The 18,327-nt window shown below is 45.4% G+C and overlaps 2 protein-coding genes across 2 annotated transcripts in view; both read left to right on the top strand.

Moving 5' to 3' along the window:
* Positions 1 to 1,016: 1,016 nt before the first annotated feature.
* T265_06265 (hypothetical protein) lies at positions 1,017 to 11,791 on the top strand (the record flags this gene model as incomplete). Its single annotated transcript, XM_009171485.1, has 6 exons — positions 1,017 to 2,503; positions 3,880 to 3,956; positions 4,078 to 4,181; positions 6,608 to 7,926; positions 9,303 to 9,693; positions 11,117 to 11,791. The coding sequence occupies 3 exons, from the start codon at positions 7,154 to 7,156 to the stop codon at positions 11,621 to 11,623; spliced, it is 1,671 nt and encodes a 556-aa protein (XP_009169749.1).
* Positions 11,792 to 14,448: 2,657 nt separating this feature from the next.
* T265_06263 (hypothetical protein) overlaps positions 14,449 to 18,327 on the top strand; it is a gene marked incomplete at both ends in the record, with an annotated part of 24,017 nt that continues 20,138 nt past the window's right edge. The window contains one exon of the mRNA XM_009171483.1: positions 14,449 to 14,546. Coding sequence (XP_009169747.1) covers positions 14,449 to 14,546 — 98 coding nt within the window. The remainder of the gene's footprint in view (positions 14,547 to 18,327) is intronic.

Raw genomic sequence — 18,327 nt, 5'->3', positions numbered from 1 at the left:
GGAAGGACAACCTTGTCTTACATCACAGGACGTGATGAACTTCGGTGGAGGACTCCGTCTTATGGGTTGTTTTCACAGCATCCGCGTATAGCGCGTTCATAAGGGATAACGTATTAGACGAAACTCTTGCTCGCCAGAAAAAGTCTAAGTTTCTGGTATTCCCTTTCCATCCGACGTTGAGTCGCTCCAACTAAATGAACATCACGTCGATTGACCGGGTGCGTCTCGAATCGGTTCCGTCTTGGGTGAAGGCACGCACTGATTAGTCAGGATGTAAACCGATGAGGATCGAGCATTTCTAGCTCGGCGCTTCTCGTCCCATCACGAAAATATTAGCGGATTCTTGTGGATCACTCCATGAAAAACCTATGAATTCACTTGTAATGTTTTTACTTTGTTTCCCTGAAAGTTTGTCTCAGACTGCCGTGTCTTTTGTTATACCATAGCCCTCCGAAACCCAACCATGAAGACTAGTGGGGTCCTCAGCCGAATCTTCTGACTCAAGAAGTAATGGTTCATATGCGGCCCTCGAGGTGATCCGAATCTTAAGGGGCAGTTCGGCACATATGTTCCGATTCTCGACCCGAAACCCCAAGAGATTGTGCTGTGCATCCACTCACGAACCGACTTGGCATGACACTGCGGATTTCACGTGGACCGACCCAGTGTAGCTAAGTGGGTCTCAGTGCCACAGTTCAGATCGGGGCGCTTTCATTCACGGAGATGATACAAGGTCGAACGACCAATTTAATAGGCTTTGCATTAACGAACGGTTGAAGCTATCAACATCAATGAATCGTCTACTGGTCGTTAAATTTGAATAATTGAGACTAGTTGCTCCACTGTTATCACAGTGAAAAATTTATGGTTGCAGTATGTTCCTTTCGAGACAGTTCGTTTAAAAAAGAGGGTAGTGTAGATGTTGTGTATGTGAATGGTTCAGGCTTAGCTCACTGTTCTCAACAACGATGGTTTAAGCTCACCACTAGCCTCTTGCTCATTTGTGTCTTAGCCTGGGCAAACTAATGATATATCAGTCCGCGGGATGCGCAGCGGGTACACCCAAAAAACAGGCCGAACGTTTTTGTTCAGCGCAGCAAACACTCAAGTTTGAAACGTTAGCTCACATATTTTTTCGTGTCTTTTTCAGGCTTTTCTTTGGCGTCGTGCACCAAATGTTACAGGAGTTGTTATTAGCACTCTATGGCGTTCCAGGGGCTCTATTCGTTGAAACATCTTCACCGACTGCTGAGGATTCGCATGCCTTCGTTGTCGAGACAGAGTTGGTACCGGTCTCAGAAAATCTACCCTTCGTTTCACAGGGCGAGCTGTCCCTACAATTAGACCTTTTAAAACTCGGAAGTTGTTATAGACACTTGGAACATTTCATCCGGCGTCATGCCGGGCCACACTATAGTCTTTACTTTTCTGCCCTCGCCTGTGGGCTAGATGATGCTCTCGCAGCCTATCGTCAGTCCTTGGTTCGCTTGGAATCCGAAGTGCTCTCCAATCCGGATCTAAGTGTTGCTCATTTCGCCTATCGCCTTCATTCCTACAAGTTGCTCCTACCATTCCTGGCCGACCTTGCCCAAAAAATCGAAAGTCTTAACGAAAAAGAAAAGGCTGTCCAACATCGTCTGGGCTGTAGGTTACTAGATATTCTAGTTCTCTCAGCTCCAGTTGGACTGCCTGGTCCTCGGTTGGCTGTTCGTCAACTTGTAGCCCGTGCCATGCGTATATTCTGCCGACAACTTCACTCTTGGCTCGTTTATGGTAGACTACATGATCCTCATGATGAGTTCTTTGTGCAGTGCAGCACTCGAGTTAGGGAAGATGCCCTCAAGCCTTCTTCGACAGATGACCAGTTTCAGTTTCGTGATTCCAACTCGTTCACATTGGTTGTGGACCGCATTCCTTCATTTCTTCCCGCTTCTTTTGCCACACATGTGTTGTCTGTGGGAGAAGCCATCAACCATACGATTAGGGACAATTCACAACCCGATTTCCTTAGCGAATTAGAACAACGATTTGGCCCGCGGTTTACGGAATTATCCAAAGTTTGGGAGCTAGTTTCCAAATCTGCTGGAAACGAGGATGAACAGGCAGGAATTGAGAGTCTGATTGATTTGAATCCACTCTTATCTCTGGTAACTGATATTCGCACTTTTGTATCGCATCGGGTTTGGCAACTTTTGGTTAAGGAACATGGCTTGACGAAATACTTAGTTTCGGTCAAAGAAGTGGCCTTACTTGGTCGTGGGGAGCTGTTTTTGGCTTTTGTGGACCAATTGAACTCGTTGAGTGACTTAGATCCGCTGGCCAATACAGGCGACACTGTACCAATCGGAGGTATCAAACCTTTGTTCTGCCGAGGTGTTCTTGATCGCCCACCACCTAGGAACGCAGATGAAGCCCAGGCACTGGAGTACGATGTGCAAACAGCCTTTCTTGCTGCGGCGCGAGCCATCGGCTTGGATGATGATGAGCTGGATGCTAGATTCAAGTTAGTGTCACTCCGTTTCCTAGTCACTTGTTGTTCCAATAGCAACCCTCCTTTGGTCTTTTATGCCTGATGGCATGTCTGAAGCCTCTACAATGGCTATCCCTCCAGATCAGTAACGTCTTGTTTTATTGCTTTTCCCTCAGAACCCTTCTAGCGAAAACAGTGAACACTTCGCCACTACGTGTCCTTTTTACGCTTGACCTCAAGGTAGCTCGAACTTACTGATTGGAAGGTTCTTGGTTCGAACCGAATTTCAGCACCTCGACTGTTCCTGTCTAGGCTTGGACAACCTGGCAATACATCGTCCCTTATACCTCCTTCAAGTGGCATGGCAGCTAGGCACCAAAAGTGTTACAGCTGAATGATTGACTGTTGATTGGCTATATCTGGAATTAGTTTAGCACACTCCGCTGTGTCACTGCAAGATGGTAGGGTCCGGATAAGGTAATCAGACACTTGACGAGAGAATAGGCGGGTAGAGGCTTTCATTGTTTCTCTCACCTTGTGTGGTGGTGCTGGTGGGTGGGTGAGCTACGGAAAAGGTTTTGATTGCCTTGGAATTCCATGCTGAGAATAAGGTTCCTCGACACTGCGTGGATGCTGCTGTTGGTCTCTTAGAGTCGACAGCCACCCGGCACAGTATTGGAATCAACTCAGTCTCACCTAGGATTATTTCTCATAAAGTAGAACACTCAATGGTTGTAAGTTTTAGGAAGCTGAAAGACAGTGTAGAAAGTGAGGAATCATTTTGTCTTTCAGGGATACACAGTATACGGCGTTCGTCCTAAGTCCAATGTAACGAGCTTCCAACCCAGTATTTACGTTAATATGTAGCCAATAAATCTTACCCCGCTCACCGTTGATAGAAATTGTTAGTGACATTCGATCATTACTTACGAGTACTAATTCTGACTGTCACATCCGTTTCGTACCTTTTCGTACAAACTCCATTCATTATTGACCAGAAAAACTATGGCTTGTAACATACCACAACTTGAAGTTCGTTGTGATGCTTGTGATATGACAGACTAGGCTACTGTATGAATCCCGAAGATGGAAGTTATTATAAACTTGCTCCATCCATGTCGAGCAAGTTGTATTCTAGTGTAGAATCTCACGGATCAGACTGTATTGCACACCGTACCCGTCATCATGGAATTTGAAACATCCAACGGTAATTTAGCGTCTTCTCTACATCAGCTCCTATGCTAGGTGTGCTGTGGCGGCCTCAGAACACACATGTTGGTAGTCCTGATGAGAACGAGCTTCTACAGCTAATAGCATTGATTTCAGAGTTTGTGCTTCATGTTTTAATGCCTTATATATGGTGCTTGGTTGGCTTTATTTATCCGGTTTTTCATTTCGCCCAATCCTAGGTTTACCATATCTGCAGATCCAAGCGATGTGGACGGCGTTCCCGCCGAGGAGCAAACGGCATGGGATCGTTTATCGTGTGAGTGTTGTCGGTGCTGTTCGGTTTCCAGGGTGAGGATCGTATGATCCCCACTGCGCCTGGTTAGGGATGCTGCACCATATGGCTATCAGTAGGGCCAGCTTTCTGAAAATAACTCCAGAATTTCAGAAACCTACTGAGACCTTAAAACTCTACCGAAATCCCATAAAGGAAGCCGGCAAGCATCCAGGTCACTCGACCACTCAATCAGTTCAGCAAAAGCCGGTGAGTGTTCAGGCACGGTCGATATTGATGGATGTCCACAAAACGTGGATCAGGCAGCCTAGACCCATATCAAAAGATGCCCTTTAAATAGCGCGAGGCGGTCGTTGCTTTCACACTCGGTTGTTTTCTGGTGAGCGGGACAGTAGTTAGATATAAAAGGCTGTTAATCGATGTCAATTACGTTATTTTTGTAGGCTTCTATCTAGATTGCCTGAGTGAGTATCTGGAGGTGGAGGCACCTCGGAGTGACTGGTAGGCTAGCACTTAGTCCCTTCACCATGAACTTTTATCCTTTCCTCCACCATATGGCTTTCAAACAAATCATGGTTATACGGCGGCGAAGCATCATTGTTGACCACCGATGCCATACGGTCAGTGATGATGATGAATTCCCTCTCTGGTTCACCTTTTTTCTTTTCTTCACAACAAAGCTTTCAAACAAGTTATAATTGTACCGCTTCGGAGCGTCATGTTGAAAACCCATGTTACGCTCTCGATGAAAACGACGATTTTAAGGAAGTTTTGGGACCAAAACAGAATCATATTGGATTGGGCGCTTCCGATATCCAGACTCTTAATAATGTGGCACATGCGTACTGTGAGAACCCTGGTGATATGTTCCCGTTAGCTGTGCTACCTAAGGTGTCATGTGGCGTTATTTTCACAGGTAGATTGCGTATTTTCGGAACGGAATTTTGAGGCTGTCTGTAAATTTATGAGTCATAAGGCTAGTATTAGGTGGAAGTTCGTCCCAGGTTCCACAGATTAGATCGCCAAAAAGTGAGAGTGGGAAATACGGTCAAGCGTATGGGGCGGTGACCTGATAAGTTAGTTTGCAAATGGGCAGCAATGCATTGAAGGTGATTGCCTTGATACACGAGCACCATAGACTGTTTTTTGAACCATTTCTGCCTCATTAACTACAAGTGAGTTGAGTCCCGGGTTGTTTATCCAGGGAGGTGGCAGTGGTTAACCCGACTAAGTTTAGTGGTTGGTGCTTTCATACATCGTTGTAGCAGCACTTAATTTTTGCAAAGCGAAGCCCATACCGGAGCGTGCGGCAGAATCCTTTAGACTATTTAAAATGAATAGCATCTTTGAGGGGTCAGTAGAACAAAATATTCTCCATACTCACTCTCCGTGAGGAAAAGTCCCTGGAGATTTTCGGTTCTCCGAGGTTTCTTTAGCAGTCAGGGAAATTCAAAGCAGCACGTCCCTAAAAAGTTCGGAGAGGAGTGATGAGGAAGGACAACCTTGTCTTACATCACAGGACGTGATGAACTTCGGTGGAGGACTCCGTCTTATGGGTTGTTTTCACAGCATCCGCGTATAGCGCGTTCATAAGGGATAACGTATTAGACGAAACTCTTGCTCGCCAGAAAAAGTCTAAGTTTCTGGTATTCCCTTTCCATCCGACGTTGAGTCGCTCCAACTAAATGAACATCACGTCGATTGACCGGGTGCGTCTCGAATCGGTTCCGTCTTGGGTGAAGGCACGCACTGATTAGTCAGGATGTAAACCGATGAGGATCGAGCATTTCTAGCTCGGCGCTTCTCGTCCCATCACGAAAATATTAGCGGATTCTTGTGGATCACTCCATGAAAAACCTATGAATTCACTTGTAATGTTTTTACTTTGTTTCCCTGAAAGTTTGTCTCAGACTGCCGTGTCTTTTGTTATACCATAGCCCTCCGAAACCCAACCATGAAGACTAGTGGGGTCCTCAGCCGAATCTTCTGACTCAAGAAGTAATGGTTCATATGCGGCCCTCGAGGTGATCCGAATCTTAAGGGGCAGTTCGGCACATATGTTCCGATTCTCGACCCGAAACCCCAAGAGATTGTGCTGTGCATCCACTCACGAACCGACTTGGCATGACACTGCGGATTTCACGTGGACCGACCCAGTGTAGCTAAGTGGGTCTCAGTGCCACAGTTCAGATCGGGGCGCTTTCATTCACGGAGATGATACAAGGTCGAACGACCAATTTAATAGGCTTTGCATTAACGAACGGTTGAAGCTATCAACATCAATGAATCGTCTACTGGTCGTTAAATTTGAATAATTGAGACTAGTTGCTCCACTGTTATCACAGTGAAAAATTTATGGTTGCAGTATGTTCCTTTCGAGACAGTTCGTTTAAAAAAGAGGGTAGTGTAGATGTTGTGTATGTGAATGGTTCAGGCTTAGCTCACTGTTCTCAACAACGATGGTTTAAGCTCACCACTAGCCTCTTGCTCATTTGTGTCTTAGCCTGGGCAAACTAATGATATATCAGTCCGCGGGATGCGCAGCGGGTACACCCAAAAAACAGGCCGAACGTTTTTGTTCAGCGCAGCAAACACTCAAGTTTGAAACGTTAGCTCACATATTTTTTCGTGTCTTTTTCAGGCTTTTCTTTGGCGTCGTGCACCAAATGTTACAGGAGTTGTTATTAGCACTCTATGGCGTTCCAGGGGCTCTATTCGTTGAAACATCTTCACCGACTGCTGAGGATTCGCATGCCTTCGTTGTCGAGACAGAGTTGGTACCGGTCTCAGAAAATCTACCCTTCGTTTCACAGGGCGAGCTGTCCCTACAATTAGACCTTTTAAAACTCGGAAGTTGTTATAGACACTTGGAACATTTCATCCGGCGTCATGCCGGGCCACACTATAGTCTTTACTTTTCTGCCCTCGCCTGTGGGCTAGATGATGCTCTCGCAGCCTATCGTCAGTCCTTGGTTCGCTTGGAATCCGAAGTGCTCTCCAATCCGGATCTAAGTGTTGCTCATTTCGCCTATCGCCTTCATTCCTACAAGTTGCTCCTACCATTCCTGGCCGACCTTGCCCAAAAAATCGAAAGTCTTAACGAAAAAGAAAAGGCTGTCCAACATCGTCTGGGCTGTAGGTTACTAGATATTCTAGTTCTCTCAGCTCCAGTTGGACTGCCTGGTCCTCGGTTGGCTGTTCGTCAACTTGTAGCCCGTGCCATGCGTATATTCTGCCGACAACTTCACTCTTGGCTCGTTTATGGTAGACTACATGATCCTCATGATGAGTTCTTTGTGCAGTGCAGCACTCGAGTTAGGGAAGATGCCCTCAAGCCTTCTTCGACAGATGACCAGTTTCAGTTTCGTGATTCCAACTCGTTCACATTGGTTGTGGACCGCATTCCTTCATTTCTTCCCGCTTCTTTTGCCACACATGTGTTGTCTGTGGGAGAAGCCATCAACCATACGATTAGGGACAATTCACAACCCGATTTCCTTAGCGAATTAGAACAACGATTTGGCCCGCGGTTTACGGAATTATCCAAAGTTTGGGAGCTAGTTTCCAAATCTGCTGGAAACGAGGATGAACAGGCAGGAATTGAGAGTCTGATTGATTTGAATCCACTCTTATCTCTGGTAACTGATATTCGCACTTTTGTATCGCATCGGGTTTGGCAACTTTTGGTTAAGGAACATGGCTTGACGAAATACTTAGTTTCGGTCAAAGAAGTGGCCTTACTTGGTCGTGGGGAGCTGTTTTTGGCTTTTGTGGACCAATTGAACTCGTTGAGTGACTTAGATCCGCTGGCCAATACAGGCGACACTGTACCAATCGGAGGTATCAAACCTTTGTTCTGCCGAGGTGTTCTTGATCGCCCACCACCTAGGAACGCAGATGAAGCCCAGGCACTGGAGTACGATGTGCAAACAGCCTTTCTTGCTGCGGCGCGAGCCATCGGCTTGGATGATGATGAGCTGGATGCTAGATTCAAGTTAGTGTCACTCCGTTTCCTAGTCACTTGTTGTTCCAATAGCAACCCTCCTTTGGTCTTTTATGCCTGATGGCATGTCTGAAGCCTCTACAATGGCTATCCCTCCAGATCAGTAACGTCTTGTTTTATTGCTTTTCCCTCAGAACCCTTCTAGCGAAAACAGTGAACACTTCGCCACTACGTGTCCTTTTTACGCTTGACCTCAAGGTAGCTCGAACTTACTGATTGGAAGGTTCTTGGTTCGAACCGAATTTCAGCACCTCGACTGTTCCTGTCTAGGCTTGGACAACCTGGCAATACATCGTCCCTTATACCTCCTTCAAGTGGCATGGCAGCTAGGCACCAAAAGTGTTACAGCTGAATGATTGACTGTTGATTGGCTATATCTGGAATTAGTTTAGCACACTCCGCTGTGTCACTGCAAGATGGTAGGGTCCGGATAAGGTAATCAGACACTTGACGAGAGAATAGGCGGGTAGAGGCTTTCATTGTTTCTCTCACCTTGTGTGGTGGTGCTGGTGGGTGGGTGAGCTACGGAAAAGGTTTTGATTGCCTTGGAATTCCATGCTGAGAATAAGGTTCCTCGACACTGCGTGGATGCTGCTGTTGGTCTCTTAGAGTCGACAGCCACCCGGCACAGTATTGGAATCAACTCAGTCTCACCTAGGATTATTTCTCATAAAGTAGAACACTCAATGGTTGTAAGTTTTAGGAAGCTGAAAGACAGTGTAGAAAGTGAGGAATCATTTTGTCTTTCAGGGATACACAGTATACGGCGTTCGTCCTAAGTCCAATGTAACGAGCTTCCAACCCAGTATTTACGTTAATATGTAGCCAATAAATCTTACCCCGCTCACCGTTGATAGAAATTGTTAGTGACATTCGATCATTACTTACGAGTACTAATTCTGACTGTCACATCCGTTTCGTACCTTTTCGTACAAACTCCATTCATTATTGACCAGAAAAACTATGGCTTGTAACATACCACAACTTGAAGTTCGTTGTGATGCTTGTGATATGACAGACTAGGCTACTGTATGAATCCCGAAGATGGAAGTTATTATAAACTTGCTCCATCCATGTCGAGCAAGTTGTATTCTAGTGTAGAATCTCACGGATCAGACTGTATTGCACACCGTACCCGTCATCATGGAATTTGAAACATCCAACGGTAATTTAGCGTCTTCTCTACATCAGCTCCTATGCTAGGTGTGCTGTGGCGGCCTCAGAACACACATGTTGGTAGTCCTGATGAGAACGAGCTTCTACAGCTAATAGCATTGATTTCAGAGTTTGTGCTTCATGTTTTAATGCCTTATATATGGTGCTTGGTTGGCTTTATTTATCCGGTTTTTCATTTCGCCCAATCCTAGGTTTACCATATCTGCAGATCCAAGCGATGCGGACGGCGTTCCCGCCGAGGAGCAAACGGCATGGGATCGTTTACACCTTCAGCTTATGGTACCACAAGCTTTGCGAATGGTCTTCTCCAAGCATGTTTGTCGCGGTTACGACAAACTTTTTCGTTACCTGGCTACGATAAGACGGACTCAAATAGCATTACAACATTACTGGGCCGAACAGACATCGTTGTGGCGATGTATTTGCGCCCGACAGCAATTTTCTCATATTCTGCCGCACAAAGATAACCCTAATGAGAAAAACCAGATGAGCTCTCTTGAGCGACAGTCTAATATTGATCGACGTTTACTGGTGCGCAACGCGATGGCCTTTTTCGTGGAAAGCTTGCAGTGTTTCTTGCAAGTAAGTTGACAATAACTGTCTTTTCCATAGCATGTCTCGATTTTATGGTTTTCGTCTAATTCCACTGGTTTATCGCTCGTGCAGAAATTCATTTTGGCGACCCGACAAGTTTCTGCCATAAGATATGGCGAATATATATAAATAATCGTTCACCTATAACACCTTTCGGTGCTTAGCTGTCATGCCGCCCGAAGGAAGCACGAGAAATGGAATGATGCCAGGTTGCTCAAACCTAGATAAGGTGAGTCGAGAGATAAAGTCGGGTTCGAACCCGACCTCTGCTTCCCTCGATCACCAACTGATGATCTAGCTTCTTTGTGGACTCCAGTTGAGAAGACAGCGGAAAGCGTCTGGTGATACAGTGATATGTGTCGGCTAACTTGTCCCGGACTACAAGCATGAGAATCGCACTGCCTGTTAGACACCGAACATTTGTTGTCGTTTTCCTGCTTGCCACATTGAAAGTCCCAATGCTGCGGACATCATCAATCACCTTTCACCTTTGATGTTCACTGATCCGATACCATGGGGTCAGGATGTTTCCGAGCTCTCACCACTCACTTCAGTTGAAGATGCAGACAGACGTTGTAAGATCCGATAGCTGACCGTAGAATTCATTACCTTCTCAACCTGAATTTAACATGGGGCATGAGTGCTGATCACTGTGGCAACTACTGCTAACACCCGATCTACAAAGCATTCGATAAGTGAGGTCTGACCTGACTGGACACTGTAGAAGCGAACTGACTCCTGATGGTACCGCGCATGAAAAGTGCGATTTAGACCACACCAAACTCTTCGCTCTTGAAAGGTTTCTGACGCCGGTCACAATCAACCGTCTGTAAAACCTACTATCCAAACCCGTCCTTCTCGGGGACAATTAGCCTCGGCACCTCCGTAAATATGCAGACGCTTGTTGCTCGATGGAAACAGCTAACTCTTTCCATACCTCTCGCAGCGGACAACACGCCTTTTCCCTAAGAACCGACTGACACTGAAAACTGATCTGTTGATCAATAGTGACAGCACCGCTGGCCACCTGCGTATAGTACACATAAAACAGTTTAATTCAAGTGATGTGTTGAAAATGTGCGAGAAAATTCCATCTGACAGGTCTGCATCACATGTGACACGCTAGACTCACAATCAACTTCATCTTGTCGACTGGATTCACCTTTACGCGTTGCCAACGTGAATGGAGCAGCATCCTTCAGGGAATAACACTTTTTGTGATACCCACATGTGTAAACCAATTTAGTTCTAAGTGAATCCCAGTTGAATCTCTCCTTTATGCTGTTCTTCTCTAACGGAATCTGTTGCACATAAACCATTCATTCAGCTGATTTTCGCAATGAGATCTAGTCTGATTTTTTCTACAGTCTAACGCACCTGAATACTCATTCTTTTTTGCTTCACAACCCAGATTGATGTTATCGATTCTCAGTTTTCATATTTGTCCAACCGGATCGAGACAGACGAAGATATCGACTCCGTCCTCGCCGCTCATGAAGCATTTTTGGCCGGTCTGCAAGCACAAGCGCTCCTCTTTCATCCCGCTGCCAAGCCATGCATCATGCAGTTGCTTTCCGTTTGCAGACGTTTTGTACTGGCCGCTGCAGCCGCCGCAGCAATGACTGACAATTCGGGATCACAGTTGTCTGAAACAGAGGATCGGCTTGTCTATGACTTTCATCAGGTCTCCTCAGCTCTTTTCCAGTGTTTGAGTAGTTCCGAATCCACAGGGGCAAAGAGCAGTGTTGGTCTGGAAGAAGTTGGTACCAAGCGATACGATCAGCCCGCAGGTCCTAGAGCCGATCTAAGCCAGTTGTTACTACGTCTGGATTTCAATCATTTCTACAGCGACTCGCGCGGTTCTTTTCGACCCTGGTCCCGTGTGGGCTCCGCTTCGGACGGCACTACTGTGATTTAACGCAGCAAGACTTTGGCCTCGTCCTGTTTCGACAATCAGAACCATATCTTTTCTATTCGTTTTATACGCGTACTTCTTTGCCTTTTGCCACTATATTTTTCTTACGCCAAGCGGTTTCCCGTGACCTGTGCACCCTAGCTTTTTATAACACAATAAAGCGGTTTACGGGAAAAGGAGTCACGTGATCAAACTCATCAGGTAATCAAACCAAAGTCACAATGGGTTCCACAGGGATGTACTAAGTCGAGTCTTCGGAAGCTAGAAGGTGGTGATAAGGTATGTGGTATGGGAGAGTTTCATAGGGTATTATTCCGGGGAAGGTGGAGAAAAGGACAAACTTGCGATTACCTACAAACAGAAAGTGTTTGACGCGTAAAAAGAAGTGAACGCATGATGCTATTGCCTCCAACTATGGAGTCCAGTTAACACGGTTACGCTGCCACACTGCTGATGACGTAGATGCGGTCAGAAATTGTCTCAGCAATGGCTGAAAAAGGGTGTATTATTTTCGATAGATGACAGTCCAGTCAGGACGACTTTTTAGCTGGGTCATTGTGGCGAATTCGCTGATACATTTGAATAATTGGGTGCACTCGGAGAGATATTCTCCTGTTTCCTATGTATGAAAGGACCTGAAAAACACCGAGCCAATGAGAGTGTGACGCTGATCAGTGAATACTTTTTTGGTCTAAGCACATTTCCAATTTCACCACGTTGCCTCAGTGATAGGGATACTGGAATTGTAAGTCAGGCAACATCTAACTGTGGGTTAAGGCTTCCTGTGCTGCGCGAAGAACATAAACTAACCCTCTGTTTGTGTGCCTCTGTCCCTGCCACACAAGAGTCTCGTCATCAGCAAGAATTTTTCAGTTAATTTAGGTAGGCGGAGTGCCGTTGTTTTAATAGAACGCTTGTTTAAAACTGGTTTTTTAGTCACCTGAAGAAAGTGTCCCTAATTGCGAGGTCTCCCTCCTAGGAGAGGGGAGGTTCTTGCGCGTTCAATGCATGCAAGTAGTCAAAGTTATTTCGACCTAATGAGATCAATATGTCAAGTTCGGGATAGCCAAGTGGTCACGGTGTGAAACTGCTGAGCGGAAAGTTCACAGTTCCAATCCAATCTTGGCTTTTTGGATGCCTGTCTGAGCTTCATAAACCTGAGAGTATTTCGTCCCTGTTGATTCTTTTCATGATTCAAGTAGTCGGTTGTACATCGTACTCTATGACCGGACTGTCTGAGTGATTAAAGTGCAGCTGAATGCTCAACCTACCCGTTAGCGGAGAGAGAATGGGGACTCAACCGAACCGTAGCCACATGTATAAACGCACACGTAGAAAGACTATCTGTTCATGGATGAATGTGTAGATTTAGTCAGTGATTGTCAGTGATCGGACTAAGCCACACTTGTGTACTTTGTAATAAGTCTCCGACATGACCGTATTCCTTAAAAGCCTAGTAATTTCACTGTGCATTCGGGGAGCTCGCTTCGCCAACCCTCCCCGCCCTTCCACACAATGTCTGGGTTTACGGTTATCCAAAAGAGTCGATTTATTTAGTCCCGACAACAGATCCAAAAAAGTGAGCTGCAGTCACGCTCTCTGCGGTGTCGTATCGCACCACCAAAACATTTGGGCACAAATGCTATGAGAGGTTTGAGTAATACGAACCAGTTATTGATGGCTATGAAGTCGACCCATCCGATTCCCAGCTTCATCGCCTTCTACAAAAATGTGTCAGAAACTTATGCTCACAGTAGGACTGAGGAAGAATATTCTATAGAGCACTATTCACTACAGGACTACAATCACAAGTATCCTGTAAACCTGTATCTTCCACTCCCACAATGTCTGGTTTACGGTTATCCAAAAGAGTCGATTTATTTAGTCCCGACAACAGATCCAAAAAAGTGAGCTGCAGTCACGCTCTCTGCGGTGTCGTATCGCACCACCAAAACATTTGGGCACAAATGCTATGAGAGGTTTGAGTAATACGAACCAGTTATTGATGGCTATGAAGTCGACCCATCCGATTCCCAGCTTCATCGCCTTCTACAAAAATGTGTCAGAAACTTATGCTCACAGTAGGACTGAGGAAGAATATTCTATAGAGCACTATTCACTACAGGACTACAATCACAAGTATCCTGTAAACCTGTATCTTCCACTCCAAAGAGGGCGTTGTGGTGATGGTGTTTCGTAACCCGTACTGACGAGCTACATGATTTCATTCGAAAAGTTCGCCATCCAAAGATAGGACAGATCTATGTTTTTTAGGGCTTCTCTCAGTGATAACCGGTCCAGTTGAGAATGGTAGTGGTTGGTCATACCAACCGCTTCCTATATCAAGGAGCAATTGCACACTGGATAGATTCGTCACATGGTGGATACTTTAAACAGGAACTCACAGTACAGTATGCAGTCTAAGCCCCAATTAGCATACAGGGGGAACTCCTGTCTCGAAGCTCAAGGAAGCCATAAGCACCCTTAATTAAGGCCGTTCATTATTGGTGGGGTCTACCGTGGCGGACTTCCGTGAGGAGGGCATGCACTCATCATTCTCGAGTGGAATCACCTGTGAGTTTCTAATACGTATTACTTGTACGGGCTAAGACTACCATATCGCTACGAATCAGTGAGAAGCCCGTGATTTCTGCTGCGCAGAAAACTACGATACCGATCATTATTGATGAAGCTTGGGAACAGGTAGAGCAACTCCCTCAGTTTGATTTCTTCGCTTTATTTGATGAAATGCAGACAACTGCTAGACAAATCAATACTTATAGGACAATGAACTTTTGGAGATATGTGAACACTCTCTTTTGTTTTCAATGGATAACTCTTCCAGTTTTGTCAGCGTAGACAGGGAAATAAACTCCACCGTTAAGTGGAAACTGTTGGGTGCGGGTGGAACACTGGTCTTCAGACGGTAAGTTAATCTTAGTGTCATACCCAGAATACGGAATTAATAAAGCTTCGAGACTAAGTTTCATCTCATCTTTCGGAACGGACACACTTCCAAAAAGGATACGTTTTCACCCGGTTGGGTCTTGGCGGAGAAGGATAATTCAATGACCTTTTCCTCACATTAGTCCAATTCGATTTGACACGGAAAAGTGCTTTACAAGTAAAACAATAGAAAATTAAATGAAATTAAAGCTTCACTCGAGGCCCGCACCAGGCAATGGTGCCTGGTCCTTGTAAGGATCCTCATAAACACTTTTAATCCGGCATGCAGCCCGTCACGTGACCAAGTCTTGATCTGCCCACTTCGGTTCGAGGACCAAACAGGGTGCCCTTGTTAAAGTAACTGCAGTTAAGCTACTAAGATTCACTCAGCTATAAGGTTACCAGGTATAGCCAATTATACGTGAGATTAAGTATTAGCATTTACCTTCACATCGGACTTCTATATCACCAGCGGGGGTGTTCATTTAGGCCATCCATATCGGTAAGGTATCCAATCCCCCCTGTGAAAGTTTTAACGACAAACCCACGTTGAATTAAAGCTATCCTTGAGGTGGGTCGTTGGTGCTTTCTGATTGGGGGGGGGCTATGCACAGATTATCTCCAGAAACTTAGTCGATATATTTTAGAACACGCTTCTGTCGGCCATTCCCTCCAGGGATTATTATGCCATGAATTTCCTCAGATTCCCTAGGGAAAGTAGCATTACAGAAAAGTCAGCTGGATTTCGGGCCTACCCGACTTCCCGACGAGTCTTGACTCCTCTTAAATGTGAATCTTCATGAGACCAATCAAAACAGTCCCCCCAAAGCTGCTTGGTCCGTTGTACGAGTACTCATTGGCACACAAAGTTGGTTTGGGCAGTAGACTCAGCTGAACCATTTAGTTGAGGCAGATCATCGCAAACGAGAGATTAAGCTGGATTCGGTTCAGTCTCCTGTCAAAACCAAATTCATGAGCGAATGAGAGTATTTGTCCAAATCTATTTGATTTGGGTTCAGGTAGAACATAAGGTTGACGGAAACTCGGGTGATGTGCCCACTTGACGAATTCCAACCAGGGCGTAACCGGCTGTCGGCTGTTGAAGTTTTCAACAACCTTAGGAGTAGTAGTTTACTTCTGGAAAGACGGTGTTGCCTACAGATTGTCATCATGATGCCTCCACGGTCCTCCATAACTTGCTGAGTCTAATTTTCAATTGTAAGAGACTAACAACCGACCACGAGGTAGCAATCACGGGTTTCAGTTTGCCGGACTATATTGAATGTTCTGTCCGCTAGCTTGTAATCCTAGGCACATTTGCAAGCTGGTAGTTGCAGTTATCCCACAACCTATAAATTAGTTGACTGAGGGGTAGGAGACAGATATGGTCCGCCATAAAATTGTCCGCGCCCATCAGTGGCTATTTCGTGGCTCGTTGCGCACGACGGTATGATCTGCCTACTACCATATGATGAGTAGTATGATTTAGAAGCACAAATGACGATAAGCTGAGTTAAGTCCAAAAAGGTGACAGCCACATTTCATGGAACGTTCAGTTTCGATCAATCGGAGGACGCTTGCAATAAGTCATGAAGAGTTTTAGGAACAACAGTTACATTTGTTACTGGCCAGTATTTCGCTTTTGACACAAAGGTTTCCTCCGGCCAAGTGACTGGGTTGGAGGGTTTGTTGAGCCTTGTGTTAGACGGAGAACGCATGCATCTTTTTGGTTGTAAGCTTAATCAGTTCTATGGGTCATCGGTGGGGTGTTTTATTTTTTCAGTTTGTGTGGGTGAGTAAGAGTTATGCAGAAAGATTAGTGTGAATCGCTTGCAAACTTTGGTCGTGTTTCGGTCTCCAGAGATTCTAGTTTATGTAGCTTGAATTGAATGTCGTTCACAATTTTGGTGGTCTGTGTGGATGAGTTAGCACTATGGTAGGTAGGTTTGCGGGTAGAGGTTCGTGAGACTTCAGGCTTGGTCTACCTAATGGATATATGCATAAATTTTTATTAAAGTGATAGGTTTTCCGAATCGAATCAGAAGTTATCGTTCCAGAATGGCTCGTTAAACAATTGCTTCTGATACAAAACTCCGTCGGGCCAAGTAAGTGGATCACTAGTTTGGCCGAGTTTTAAGATGGATGAAAAACCAATGAGCTATTCCAGTTAGATCAGAATGTCAGTTGAAGTTCTTGTCAGTTAATGTGGGTGCCCAAGCCTTACGTTCGATGGGTCAAAGAGAAATGTTATTCAGCCAAAAAACACCGAGTGTTTACGAAATCTTTCCGAGACCACAAATCCGTCTTGTTAATAACTCCTGTTGAGTCGCAATTGCGCAACGGCACGTATCGACTTAGGTGGCGTAAAATCACTGTTCAAGCTAGGAGGCCTCGATATATCCACTGCCGGTGCCCTCGGTCGAAGTGGTGTGAACTGTAGACCCCCGCTTCAAGTCATCATTATTTAAATGTACCTCATGCCCCGTGCGAGATGGCCGAAGTGGTTAGAGCGCCTAAAGGTCTAATGCTGGTCGTTGCATTTGATTTTATGTCGGGCTTTCTGGTCCTCAAAAATTGGCAGCGACCTATCAAATAAACGAATAATTAGTATATACTTTCAGAAACGTCTGTGAAGTTAAGCATCCTATGAAACATCATCATCAACTGTAAAAACCACATACATGCTCTACCGTTGTTATAGAGGCTACAGTCGCGTTCGACGATAATTTGGGGTGATGGAGTAGATAGCTATTGCCTCCTATGGGCATTGGAGGCGGTGGTTGAAAAAACTGATGCGGAAATACGGGGTTGTTAGTAGACCTTTCATCAAGAAGTTCAAGGAGAAGAGCTATACATTGAGGGAAACAGCTTGGTTGCTCCAGATTCACTGAGTGCGCAACTTGGCCCCGTCTAACAATGTGTCCAGCCATCGATATGTCCCGTTTTGGGGTTCTCATCCAGACAGACGACAAGGTGCTCTACCGTGTTATAGAGGCTACAGTCGCGTTCGACGATAATTTGGGGTGATGGAGTAGATAGCTATTGCCTCCTATGGGCATTGGAGGGGGTGGTTGAAAAAACTGATGCGGAAATACGGGGTTGTTAGTAGACCTTTCATCAAGAAGTTCAAGGAGAAGAGCTATACATTGAGGGAAACAGCTTGGTTGCTCCAGATTCACTGAGTGCGCAACTTGGCCCCGTCTAACAATGTGTCCAGCCATCGATATGTCCCGTTTTGGGGTTCTCATCCAGACAGACGACAAGGAATAGCGCAACCATGTTTACTTACTTTATTGCCAAGTGATTGTTTCACTTCCCGTGGCTCGTCTCCATCCTCCGCATGGCTGTGCGAAAAGTGCCCTCCAAGAAAGTAGATCGACTGACATACGGAGCACGAATAGTCTAACAAGTTCTGTCCTACCTTGTATGGAATCACAGTCCTTTCCCTAGTGCTTCATAGTACTGGGTAACCTACCTTTATCAATTACCGCTCACTCAACTTCGTCGGGTGCGTATTTTCTTGAAGTCTGTTTTTAAACTAAATGTTGGGCTGATATTCGGTCAACCTCTTCTGTATGCAGCGCTCAGGCTTTACTAAGCGTCGATGAGACCATGCCAGTGTATATCGCTTTATGATGGGAGAACAAGTGATTCGTTTCTGGTAATTGGTAATGTATTTTTTTCTCCACTCATGAGCCATCAAATCCGGGAGGTGAGGTATGTATGAATCGCCATACCAAATGTTACGCATGGATTTAGGT

The sequence above is a fragment of the Opisthorchis viverrini genome, assembly GCF_000715545.1.
Source record: "Opisthorchis viverrini unplaced genomic scaffold opera_v5_131, whole genome shotgun sequence".
NCBI lineage: Eukaryota > Metazoa > Platyhelminthes > Trematoda > Opisthorchiida > Opisthorchiidae > Opisthorchis > Opisthorchis viverrini.
The sequence above is the reverse complement of the archived record's forward strand: the minus strand, read 5'-3'. Positions and strand labels throughout refer to the sequence as shown.